Raw genomic sequence first — 13417 nt, 5'->3', positions numbered from 1 at the left:
GCTCTACCTCCCGTTTCTTGATAAATAAAATCCATGTTAATTAAAATCCCTGCGTTGTCCTCACATGGCCTCCTTTGCACCTTCATTCAGGCAGAGGCATCTCTCCCTCATGGGCTCGTAACACCTGCACAGGGCCCCTTCCAGCCGCAAGCATCCCGGGATTCTGTCAGCTCCTCGCTTCCCTTTTCTTCTTGCCTCTGCTTTCAGCTGGGAATGTGCTTGAAAGTGCCCAGCAGAGAAGCCTTTGCTGTCTGCCCTGGGAGCCCACAGAGCTTCAGGACCTTGTCCCCTGCACCTGCACAGCTCCCTCGAGAGGCACGGCAGAGTCAGCACCTGAGAGCCTCGGGAATTCCCTCTGTGGTCCATGGCACACACTGCAATGCTCTGGAATTCCAGCTCCCAGCAAGGATAAGATGCTCCTGTGCTTTAAGGCAAAGCTCTGAAGGGGCTGAAAGCCAAGTGGAGCGACATTTCACTACTAGCCTTTGGAATTTCATCAAGGGTTGCTTTAGCAAGTGGACTGGGAAAAAAATCAGGGTAGGGTCTTTGGCTGGGAGGTGCCACATGTAAAGACAGACACTGGGAAAGAAACAGAGCAGGCACTTGCCCCATACCAACACCGAACCCCTCTATCTCCGGGAAACTGGGTGTCCCCTCCGTGTCCCCCCTCCCCTCCGAGGTACCGAGGTACCCACTCTGTCCCCGGGCACCAGGCGCCCGTCCCGAGCCCTTTTACCCCGGGGCACCGGGCGCCCACCCTGAACTCCTCTATCTTTGGGGGCACCCTGAGCCCTCTTACCCCAGGGTACCAGGTGCCTATCCCGAGCCTCTCTATCCCCTTTACTCCAGCGTACCAGGAGCACATCACGAGCTTTTCCTATCCCCAAGAGCACCAACTGCTCATCCCAAGCCCCTCTTACGCCCGAGGGCACCAGGTGCCCACCCCAAGCCCGTGTACCCTCTCCTGCCCCCGGGCCAGCAGGCGCCCATCAGCGCCACGCTGCAGGACACGGCGGGCCGAGCAGCGCCGCCAGCCCCGTTTGTCGCCCGGCCACCGCCCCCGCGCCGGCAGCGCTGGCCGGGAGCCAGAGCCGGGGCCGTGCCCGTGGCCGGGCCCCTCTCCACCGCCCCGGGGCGGGGACTGCGCCGCGGGCGGGCGGGGCAGCGCGGCGCGTCCCAGGGCAGCGCCGGTCCCTGCGCCGGCGCCGCGGGTCGGGCGAGCGCTGCGCGGGGCTGCGGCCGCCGCTCCACCGGGCGCGCCTTGGAGGGCTCCGGAGTCGCGGCCCCATTATGGTCAGCCATGGCGTGGCTGCCGGGCGGGCTGGCCGAGCTGCGTTGGGGCGCGCTCGTCGCCCTCTTCGTGGCGGCGGTGGCCACGCTGGCCGTGTACCTGGTGCAGTACGCGCTGCTGGCGCTGCGGAGGGGCCGCCCGGCGCCGGCCGCCGCTGCCCCGGTGCGGCGGGACGAGCTGCTGGAGGAGGGCGGCTCGGTGCTGGCCTGGGCGCTGTCGCGGGGCAGCTGGAGGCGGCAGTGGCGGCGGGCCTGGGTGGCGGCGCTCCGAGGCGAGGCGGCGGAGCGGGCGGTGAGTGCCGGGATGCAGGTGGTGGGTGGGCGGCGGAGGGACGGAAGGGACGGGGGATGCCCGGCGGCGGCTCCCCCGCGCCCGCCGGGATGAGGCCGGCGCCTCCCGGCCGTGGGGCATCGCGCTGGGACGCGGCTCCGGGCGCTTCCCGCTGCGAGGAGCGGCTGTGGGGACGCCGGGACTTGCTGCAGGGATGTAGCGGGTGTGTTCCTGAGCTTCCGTGCGTGTGTTTGGATATTTACACGTGCGTGTTCGGCGGCTGCTTGGCTGGGATCGCGGGAGGGAGCTGGCCAGAGGCGCGGAGTGGGAGCGGGGAAGGATGGGGAGGAAGGAAAGCGCCGACCCCCGCAGCCCCTGGCAGGGGTTCGCTCCGCCGATAACATTGTCCGGGCTCAGGGACGAGGAAACAATGGAAACTTCCTGGCCTAGGCCTGCGGCCCGTCCTTCGGCAAATAATTCCCAGAGCTGGGCTTCCCCCGTCACGCCTCAGGCCCTGCCGAGCCCGCGTGTGTGTGCTGTACTCCAGGCGCTGGAGCCCGCTGGATGGTGGATGGGATGCTCGGGGTTTGGTCAGCTCGCCTGTAACCCGGGTCAGGGAGGATGCACAAAACCTGCTGTTTCTTCCCATCCCAACTTGCCCTTCCTGAAAAAGGCGCAGTGTGGCATCCTGGCTCTGGTGTGTAATGGTATGCCCGGTGAGGTGAGGAGGTTAGGTGAGCCTGTGGCAACCTGATTTCCTTGTCCTGAGGACTGAACCCTTGTCGTGTCAGTGCAAAATGCTGAGGATAAACTCTAGGAAGTGGTATGTCCCCAGGTCTCAGAATTTGCGTGCGTCTTAGACCAAAGAGGTTCTTCCCTACGTGTCATGGAGCAGGCTGGGGAAGAAGGAGGAGTGAGGCAACATGTGTGTGTGAAAGATAAGGAATAAAAATTAACACTTCCCAAATATTGTAAGTTGGGCAGCAAAAAGAAAAGATTTCGTTTGCCCTTTCAAATTTCTCGGTGTGGTTGAGAAAAGAGTGGGTTGTGCTAAGAACTGAAGCTTGGTTTGCCCTGCACTTGTGGGAAAGAAGGGTCCAGACAGCTTGAGCACAGGTGCTGGGAGCTGAAAGTAACCAGATACAAGTGGCAGCTCCTGTCCCTGAGCAGAGGGCAGAGCCCCTGGGACAGGGACAGGCACACCCTCCCTGCCCAGGTGAGCAGCTGCAGCCAGTTGTTCAGCGCCTGGCACTGCAGCATGGCGTTGCTCCCGCTGTCAGTATCCCAAAACAGTGTCAGCAGCATGAAGCTAATGAAATTCCTGCGTGCAAAACAACCCCGGGTGATGAGGGAAGCGGGGCTGAGTGCTCGGTGTGGGTAGCAGGTGAAGAATGCGGTGCTGATGCTTCTGAAGGGATGACCTCAGTGCCCAAAGGCTGCCTTCGCCCTGCTGTCTGTGTGAAGACTGAGTGCCTGTCATCACTGTCTGCCTTCACTGATGAGGAGGGCTGGGCAGGGGAAGGCTTCTTTCCTCACCTCTGCAAGATGATATTTGGGGTTTCTTAGTTTTGGCATAGCCTACTGCAGCCGTATTAGAGGGCCAAACCAAACACGCCTTTTCGAACTACAGCACTGATAAATCTTTGCTGAAGAACAGCAGTTTCGCTGAACCCTGTTGCTGTTCATGGACTTGGCTCTGCACTGTGTACCTTGATATTCTACTACAGGGAAAGATGGGTTATGATTAGGCCCATAGTTATGTCCTAAGTATATGTTTTCAGGCTCTACCCTGTATTATGGAGTGAGGTGTCATGCAATTAATACATGGAAGTTTTGACAGACATTTGCAATTCCAGGAACTTGACTGGCAGTGCATTTTTATCGCTTGTTTTCAAGTGATGGGTTCATCACCTAACAATGCTTCTTTTTTTTTCTTGTTTCTTAGGATTCCCAGTTGCTCACGTTTGAGGAAGACGACCCAGCAGAACCACTTGAGCTAGCAATTAAAGAAGTTACCAGTGTTGTAAAGTCAGCTGAAGAGAAGGTAAACTTTGGATTTGTTGCTTTTCAATGTACTTTGGGTAAGGAAATGTTTTATTAGTGTCAGTGGAAGTTTTATTTGTCAATAGATCTGTACCCTTGACCTGTGATTGTTGAGGTGGGTAAGAGGTTGCCTCTCTAAAGAACCTGTGCAAACTCCCTGCATTGATTCACTTCTTTTGCATGTTGTGAGCAGAATGTGCTCCAGGGCTTCCACCAGATGCACAATAACCAGGGTTATGCCAAGTTTATAGCTACACCCTCAATGAGCTCATGGAGTGGCCCTTTCCCCCACCTCCACAGTCTTGATGATGGTTCCCCATCCTATTGCTAAAGTGTGGAGTAGGAACTTCATTGAGAAGAGAGAAACTTCTCTCCTGGGACAGGCAAGCATCTTTGTCTGCCTCTTGCTGTTTGTGTGGCTGATGACAGGTTTGCTTCCTAAGTGGGAGCTGAGTAAGGATCTGTGGAACAGGTGCAGAGTCCTGAGGGTGAAGTCTTGACTCTGCTGGACCCTATATTCAATGAGAAACAAATGATTTCTTTCCTCCTGTCCCACTGCAAATACTGGGAGGTGGTTCAGTGCCTGTGAAATTAAAATAAGGTAGAACGTGGCTCTCAGAACAGTAAAAATGAATTAAAAGGGGGAAAAAAATAAATCTATGTTTATTAACAATGATAGCTCCTGCATTTTTGTCCTAGTGGCTGTAACTACTGGTTACGTTAGGCACCTGCATCAAATTAACCTAATGCTTTTCTTTTAGTTTTGCTTTGTTATTTTGCTTTGCTCGTCTGATTTAGATGCTAAGCAGCTCTCCTATGATTCCTTTGAAAACTATGCATGCTTATCTGCCTGATACACAACTTAGAGGCACACCCTGACTGGTGGCAGCTGGGGATTGTTAACATGTAAAGCTGTTTGTGTACTTATTTTCTCCTCTTCTTATACAAAACTTATTGCAGTGCCAGTGATCCCTTGCCCCAGCAGTGAGGCTGGAGAGACTGGGCTTGGTAGGGCTGTAGGGCTGGCACAAGTGTTATTCAGTGCCTCTGGAAGATGCCACGATGGGAAATAGTAAGGAGAAGGCACTGCTAGGTCTGAAAGGGATGTGCTGTGTCATATGTGAAGCCAGAACCCGAGGGAGAGCTGCTGCAAGTAAAAGCTGACAAATAACAGCACAGAAAGCTGGTGTCTTGCAGTGCAGTGTCTAAAATGTTGCTGGAAGGGACAGGCAGGGCTGGGTTGAGCCATTCCAGCATCTTAATCATGGTGTTACACTGCAGACAGAAGTCTGACGTGGTTTCAAAACAGCTTAGACCAATAGAAGCACATTCTAAAAATTGTTGTAATAAAACAGGTTTGCTTTCATACACTGGGTCCTTCTGAACTGTGCCAAAACCCATTTCAATAGTCTTGTTCCACAGCTGCTGGAAAAAGTTCTCTGAATCATTCTTACTCCTTCAGTTAAGATACAACCTGAATATTTATTTGAATTACAGGCTATAATAACCTTAAAGTGGCAGTCTGGTAGCTACTTTTCCTTCTTCTTTAAATGCATCCCTTTCTCTAAACACCTCAGAATTTCTCCTATATGATAATTGTGTCTTATATTTCCTGAGGTAATACCAAGGGTGTTTGGTTTTTGGGGGGGTTTTCTTGGTGTTTTCTTTTTACCACATTCTCTTCAAACTCTTAATCTTTGCATGTGAAATAGAAATCTCTCTCTGCAGCTTTCCCAAACTCCTGGTTCTGACAGAAATTGGTGTGTGCTGCACAGTGCAGGGCTGCAGACACGGCTGGAATGCTGCTGCTTCTCAGCTTGGCCCAAGCTGTGGTGATAGGAACAGAGCTGCTCTGTGGCTGAAGGCTACACCACACTGCCCCTTGATAAAGCCCCTATTTATGTGTTCCCTTCCCTCCAGTTTTGGGCCAGAGCCTAAATATATAGAATGAAGTGGCCTGTTTTCATCATGTGGTATTGGTTGTTTTGTTTTAATAAAGTAAACGTTAGAAATATTCTCAGTCTTGGCTTTTTCTGCCAGCCTTTCCATTAGTGCAGTCTATTTCCAGAGGACTTGAACTTCACAACAGAAACAGCAACAAAAAAGGCAGCAAAAAAGAGGATTCTCTTGCTGGGGACTTGGCACAGAGAGTTTGGATGGAGCAGGCTGTGACAGAAGTCTCCCTTTTTTTTCGGTTTCATGCTCAAATGGAAAGGGGTAAAACTCCTTCAGAGTGCCATTCCTTTAATGTCACTGCTGCACGCCTAACTGGCTCCATTCCTAGTTACATTCATGTGTTTATTTCTGATTCTTTTTGGTGGGGTGAACTACCCTGACCATGACATACAGTTCCTGTTGTCTTTTAACTCCTCATTTTGCTTCAAAAACCATCCCAGATCTTTGCTGCTTTAATGTCTGGATTTTTTTCACAAGTCGAGGTGGAATTATGACCTGGGGAGATTTTTTTCCTTGGCTTTTCTTAGTTGTTGCACTAATATAATCCCTTCTCCTTAATGTGTTTACTCTTCTTCCATGGTGCTTGCTGTCAGTAAATGTATTATGAAGGGATTATATTTCCTTCTAGCTTTTGTTTAGCTTGCCTACATAAGTTGCTCCTTAAATCTCCTTTTACAATGCTGTCCTGGCTCTTGAGTCTCTCCTATGCACCCATTCCCAGAAGCAGCTCCAATTAAATCCATGTTTTTGAACTTGATGGCTGAAGGGCCACACAGGCCTACAGGTAAGGTCTCACAGTGCAAGGAGGCAGCTTCTTTTTGTCTCTAGAAGTACTTTCCTGGGGGGTTTTGGGCTCCAGTCTGCCTCTCCTGTGGCTGCTTCATGCTGTGAGTGCCTTGTTGCATCAAGGTCTCTCTCCCTGTGGTGCTCTCCTGGTGATAAGCTGTCCTTTGTGTGAGCAGTAGTTGTTAATTCTTACACACACACACAAACTACGTATTTTGTGTATTTTGTATTGCATTCCTCTCCTGCATTTCAAGGTCTTTCAGCTTTCCTGTGTGATGGACTAATTTTCCTTTAGGTTGCTGCTTCCCAGCCTGCTTTCCTGAGCATCACATTTTCTTTCAGGTTTCTCCTGAGGTATTTTGTATTTTTAACTGTGTGATAGGTCTGGTGCCTGAGAGAATCTTTGCTAATCTCTTTGCAGCTTTCACCTCCCTGCTGGCTGTACTGTCCTCTCCCTTTCAAACATGCCAGTCCCCCTGAATGGGGGAATGATGGAGTACAATCTGAATTGTTAGTGTGGCGAGCCTACAGAAGTAAACAAGACAACATTATGATCTAACATTCTTCAGAGCTGAGTGCCTTGTCAGGGGAACACATCCTGGTGGGGATTTGTTTGCCTCCCTGGAGGTGATCCTGGGTTTGGCACTGTCTGTCTTCCTTCCAGCTGCTACTGCAGATGTGTCTGGGCCTCCTGTAGGCTTGTGCCAGGTCTGCCAGCTTGGCACAGGGACCAGGGAAGCCTTAGCACCCCGACATGGGAGCTGGCTGTGTGAGTGAATTGCTCTCCAAGCTACCGCAGCACAAACTGGCAAACCTCTCCCCGGCTTTTCTGTCTCTGTGTCTTCAGCTGTGCTGTGTCTCAGATGGTTTGGAAAGGCTTGCATGATAGTGAGGCCAGACTAGCAATTCTAGTTCTGGTATTGGTTTAAATTCCTCTTTCTGAAATACAAGTACTGCTTCCTGTCTTTGCACAGTTTGATGTTCATTTGAACCTATTAGGTGGATTGAAAATTCTTCCTGTCCTGTCTCCTTGTACTCCCTGCTTGTTCATTTTATTCCCTCACTCCCCATTTTTTCCACCTATTTGAATTTGAATGTGTTGGTCTCAAAGGAGTGGATAAATTCAGATGTTCCATCAAGTTCTGCTTTGTTTCTGTTGCTGACATGAAAACTCTCCTGCACTGAGTCCACCCCTCACCCTGCCTTCACCCTGATGTTTACCACCATTTGGAAAACTGGTCTGAAGTTTTCACTGGATTTACAGGCAAATTCAGTTTCATACTGGCTCCTAAAAATCCACAACTGTCTGTGCCTGGGTTAGACATTGCATTTGTCATCTCCCCTTAATTTGCTCAGGTCACTTGGTAAATTGTTTGGGTAAAGAAGGAGCGGAGAAGAAGGTGGAGAAACCCCCTCAAGAAATGAAGGAATTGGCTCTGGTAACCAAGAAGATAATTTAATTCTTCTGAACAGCTGAGTGCTAATGACTGTCTAAAGGAGCAGGTTTTTGACTTGAAAATTTTTCTTGTGGTGAGGTTTTAAGCCAAGCACACAAACTGTCTGTGTGGCCATTGACAAGATAAGTTTTCCTTGCCAAAAATAAGAGCCTTTTCACTGCAGTACGCTGTGAGACATATGGGAAATGGTGAGGTCCTAAATCTTACAGTGAGATCAAGGCAACTTTCACTGTGGGGCTGCCTCATAGTTAATTCTGATTTTCTTGTGAAAATGTTAAATATTTGTATTACTTACATACTACTGAGTAACCTCAAGTAACCTTCTCTTTCTGGAAGTAAATACCAAGTGCAGTAAAACAAATTTCCTTCTAGAAAACAAACAAAAAAGGCAATCAGGGCCCGTGCTGCTGGGGGTTTTACAAACACGTGTGGTGTGGTCAGGGCCTGGGGAAGGTGGGGGAAATGTTCCCCATCAGGGCTGTCAGAACTTCCCCCTGAAGTCAGAGCCCTTCTCCTCAGGGAGGGAACCTGCTGCTGCTGCACTTGGGGAGGGTAGAGTAAAGAAAAGGGAATGTGTAGTGCACAAATTAATGGGGTGCCAGTGCCAAAACTGAAACCTCGAGGCAAGAGGACACCATGTGTGAGGAGCAGGGGCACCAAGGTGCTTCTTGAGATGAAGCAGCTTCTTCTGCTACTTCAGGAAGGAAAAAAATGAGATTTTGAAGCCTGTTTGGAGGAACTGCAAAGGGAAAAAACCTGGATATAGATGGGGAGGGCAAAAGGGTTTTAACAGCTGTGAGTACACAAGTATGGGCCCTTGACTTTCTCAGAAAAACAGTCTTGCTCAAACCACAGTGCTTTTTCAGTCTCCTTTGTTCCTGTGGTTGATTATCTGGAAGAGAATTGTTTTTAGGATCATTGTACTCAGAGATTTAGGTACATGTGAGCAAGTTGTGTCACAGCATCTGCGGCTCAGTGTCACAGCATCAGCATCTCAGGCCCGCTGGAGCCGGGCACCAGCGTTTTGCACTGGGGAACTGAGCCCAGCCAGGTCTGGGAGTTTTGGCCACTGCAGCTCATCCCATCACAAGGAAGTTGGGTCAGGGATGAAGAGGAGAGGCAGGAAAGAGCAGGAATAACCCTGGCAGTGGGGTGATTAAATACCAGCTGTGTGTGGGGAGGGATGGCACAGGACTGAGGAGGAACTGGGACACAAAGGAACCTGAGGAAGGGTTGGGAACTCCTTCCATGGGAGATCCCCAAAGCCCATGGAGAGAGGGGTGTTTGTGGCAAGGGAGGTGCTGGAGGGAGAAAATACCTTGGACTTGGTTTCTTTGTGCTGCTACTTCACCCTATTTCTGCTAATTTAGGAGATGTGTCCTGTCCAGAGGTAGGATCACAGGAGGGAGCTGAGGGTGACCCCTCTGGGAGTTCAGAATCAGCTGGTCCCAGCTGCTGTGCAGGGCTTGGTTTTTAAAAATCAGTTTGTTATAAAAGTGACGGGTTTTCTAGACTCTAAAGCAGAGGGTTGATAACTGGGGATGTCTCTGGTAAAGGCAGTGGGAGAAAGAATGAGGAATATAAATGAAATTGAAGGAGAACTCTCTTCCTATCAGTCCAGGTTCCTCTGTTTTCTTGTGGACACCTATCCTTCCTCTTCCCCCCAAAGCCAGCAAGGGCTGCTTTGCCTGGTCCTCCCTTCTCCAGCTCTTTGTCTGTGCAGAGAAAATGAATTTGAGGAAGCAGGTTGGAATGAGGCAGGGGGAAAAGGAGCGGAGCATGGGAAGCTGCAGTGTTTTTCTTTGTGTGCCTGCCATGGGGGAAATGGCCTACATATTTCTGCTTGGGTCTATCAGAATCACCTGCTACACTTCTAAAGGAATGTCACTCAGCAAGGGAAGCAGCAGTTGCAGTCTCTTTAATCACCTTTTCACTATTTGTGGCAGCATCATAGATGAAAACAAAGCTGCTTTCTCTTCAAATTCTAGCCCGAAATTCTGCTTTTCTTAGTATTCTGACTCCATCATCCATCCTTCTCTCAGAACAAAGGGATTCACCTGACATAAATACATATTATTTTCCATTTACAAACACAGAACCACTCCTTTTGATGATTTGATTAAAAATTGGCAGGCTGTATGCGAAGACCAGTTTTTTTTAGTAAAAGTGAGGGCAGAAGGGGAGTAGGAATTAGTGTATATCATTGGCAAAAAATAAATTAATCAAAGTCCAAACTCCACTGGCCTTTGAAATGAAAGGTAAAATATATACATATATAAAAACTGATTTAGCATCTCTTGACAAAATGCAGAAAGAAAAATGAAAGTTCCGCCACTTGCAGTGTCTGTTTCCATCCTTTACTTGGAATTAAACATGATTAAGAAACAAGTGGCACATGAACTCATCTACCAACTCTCTGGTCACACTTTTATTTCTTTTAAAAACATTAATCAACCACATACTTGGCAACCTTGGCTCTTGGACATCCAGAAATTCCAGATGAATGGCTCTGCCTTGCATGTACAGCAAGTCTAACTTGTTCTGAATGCATTGAACTTCCTATGGATGTGTGGAAAAAATATGTATGGATGATAAAACACTGCATTTAGGATATGGAAGTGTTGGCAGTTGTTGCATCACTCCTGTCCTTTTTCCTCCTCTTCCTTCAAAAAAGGGGGAAGAACCTTTTCCTTTTCCAAGTCTTTAAAGAATCAGTGTCAATCCATTACTTTGAATGAAAGGATTGATTCTGTGTTTCATCCCAGCTACAAGTAAAATAAGCAGCTGGAAGCAGCTGGACTCTTTCTTCTTGTTAGCTATTAAAAATCCTTTATATTTTACCATAATACTTGGTGTTGGTGTTGTTTGTGTGGGATTAAGGTCAGCAATCACTTCTGAAGGAATCTGGACTTTGGGAAAGGGGAGAGGTGAGGAAAACTCATTTGTCCACTTCTAAACTATAATTTGCAAAGACATAACCTGAAAAGGCAAATCTTATTGCTTGTGGGTGTGGTTTGGATTTTTATTTGTCATATCCAGCTCCCTGCTCCTTTGTAATTAGGTCTCCACCTTAATGGATGTACTCAGGCCCTTGATAAAACCCTAGCCATCCTTAAAATGTACCCCAGAGAGCCCAGAGAGATGAAATGTATTTAAGGAGAGACTGATAAGGATCTTTCAGGAGTTACATGACTCCTTTCAAAGCTTTCAGCTTCAATTCCAGTGCCCATAAGCGGAGCAGTAAGTGCACAAACACAATTTAATAGCACCATGCAGAGTTTATGTCAGACAAACCTTGCAGGGAATTATTTGTCTGTGCATTGCATTGACCTGGTTCCCTCTGCCTGAGTCAGGGTAAGGAGGGCCCAGCTCTCCTTCCCACAGTGGAGCTGTGGGGACAGGAACCACAGAGGGACGGTGACAAGCAGCCCTCCTCCACCAGCACATCTGTTTGCAAAACAAACATGCCTCTGTGGTGTGATGAATAATTTCTGACTTCCACCCCATGGGCTTTCCTGTGCTGCCAGGAACCCTCCAGGAATTTCTGCACACTCCAGGAATTTTGTGTGGCAGCTCAGTCAGTTTGCAGAGGGGAGGGAGCAAAATCTGTCTGCTGCTTACAAACTCAGTGTGATAACAAGTTAAATTACTGCTTGTAAAAGTGTATTGCAGTCAAGTGGCACTCAGACTTTTCCCAGACATTTAGCTTTGTCACCACATTTCAGGGCCTTTCTTGGTTTGGTCAAAGGCTTGAATAAATTCTTAAAGGCTCCTGCTCCTTCTTATCCCACTGAGAACTGGAATTACTCAGAATCCTTTGCTGTAGCAGAGTTTCCCATTTGTAGGATGCCAGTAACCTAAAGATTGTGTGGTAAATCAGCTGTCCTGTTGGAGGCTACTTAGCTCAGAGCAGAAGAGGAAGAAGAACAAACATCTTTGTGCTCTTGGAGCTTTTAATACATAGATCTGTGAAATGGAAAGGAGTCCTTGTCAGTCGAGGAGTTACTTCTGAATTAGGTAACAATACAAACGAAATTTTGGGAAATGCCATAATCTGCAGGTATTAAATTTCATGTACAGATTTGAACACTTGAACTGTGTGCTTTTAGAAGGTGCAGAAGGAGGTGGGAACATGAATGAAATTGCTTGGAAATTTCCCACCTGTGCAACCTAGCATAATTCTGCTAGCTTAAATTAATTTCTTATTTTCTTTCTTGCCTTCACCAGACCTTCTGAAGACTAATTTGTTTTTCCCTTTGTTTCCCCTCGTCCTTTTCCTTTCTCCAGGTGGTCTCTTGCAACGTTGTGGGAGATTCTGTTAAATTCCTCGTTGCTGTCTCAGCCTCTCCACCTGCGGCTGCCGAAGCTCAGTCGTATTTTGTGAAGCTGTCCCCAGTCCACTTGCAGGTAAAGTCTTAAGTGTTGTTCTCTCTTCCCTTCCTTTTGGTTCCCCTCCGGGGCAAGTGGTAAATACAGAAATTAGGCTGCCTCTTCAGGAGACTGTGGATAAATAACATGTTGGGTAGACTACTTGGCTATCTAGAACAATTCCCTTTTTTAACTGGCATGTACTCTCAAAGCTTCAGCAACTTCTGCCTCCTTAAGAGTGTCACTTTGGAGTTACCTACTGGGAAACAGGTGTCATTCTTCCTGTGTTGAGCCTTAGTGTGGAGATTGACCTACAATTTCCCTACAGGACACCACAACACTCTACAATAACTCTTTTTCCTGTCCACAGCTTCAGCTCTATGTGAAAGACAAAGGAGAAGATGTCAAAGTTGAGTGGTTCCTCATTAACACCAATGAAATCAACTTTGAAATCCAGCCAGCAGTGCAGGAGGTCAGTCAGTAAGTTTTATTTGTTGCAATGGTAGAGCAGATGGGTCTCCATCCCCTTGGTCCAAAATGTGGTGGAAAGCATCTGCCATAGATCATCTATCAAACCCCTACATCTCTGAAATCCAGCAACACCTCTCAAGATTACTGAAACAAGTCTGTATTTGACAGACAAATGACTTTGCAAACATCCTTCATCCAAATTCAAGGTGTGAAAAATCTGTTCCTAAATATCTTCTCTCAGAACAGTTCTAAAATAATAAAAGACAGCTCGGTTGTAATGGTATTTCCATCAAAGCAATTAAAACATTGTTCCTTCCCTAACTTAAATCAGTTTTTTAATCTGTCAACAATAGATTAGAAGTGTCTGGGAAAATACAGTTATTTAAGGAGATGATGGATTATCTAAAAATATTTTGATTCTTTTGGAATTACACCTGATCTTTGTATATGAGCACTGATTTGCTGGGACATCCCCTGCAAGTGTTTAATCTGGACTGGGATTCTTTTCTGCATTTGACCCTTCACAATTTTTTTTATTTTTGGCACAAATCTGGTGATTTAACTATTACTTAGAACTGTGGGGGAAGGCTTGTTTTTGTGAAGTTGTTTTCTTGACTGAAGGCCTCATTAAAAAGTAAGTTTATTGTAGAGCTGCTTCTAAAGACCTCTACTGAGAGAGCTACAATTATAATAATTTGTCATCACAGCTTTTGTCCATGAAAATGTGAAACTCATAACTAAAGACAGACAAGGCTTTTGAAGTGTGTTTTAATGT

General features: G+C 47.8%; 1 protein-coding gene across 1 annotated transcript in view; it reads left to right on the top strand.

Annotated features, from left to right (window-relative positions):
• The first annotated feature begins 1159 nt into the window (after positions 1 to 1159).
• Positions 1160 to 13417, top strand: part of C2CD2 (C2 calcium dependent domain containing 2) — a 37351-nt gene continuing 25093 nt past the window's right edge. Inside the window, exons 1-4 of the mRNA XM_058847426.1 lie at positions 1160 to 1582; positions 3507 to 3605; positions 12091 to 12210; positions 12542 to 12643. Coding sequence (XP_058703409.1) covers positions 1301 to 1582; positions 3507 to 3605; positions 12091 to 12210; positions 12542 to 12643 — 603 coding nt within the window. The 5' untranslated portion in view covers positions 1160 to 1300. The remainder of the gene's footprint in view (positions 1583 to 3506; positions 3606 to 12090; positions 12211 to 12541; positions 12644 to 13417) is intronic.

Source organism: Poecile atricapillus, chromosome 1, assembly GCF_030490865.1.
Source record: "Poecile atricapillus isolate bPoeAtr1 chromosome 1, bPoeAtr1.hap1, whole genome shotgun sequence".
Lineage (NCBI taxonomy): Eukaryota > Metazoa > Chordata > Aves > Passeriformes > Paridae > Poecile > Poecile atricapillus.
This window is presented reverse-complemented; position numbering and strand designations above follow the sequence as displayed.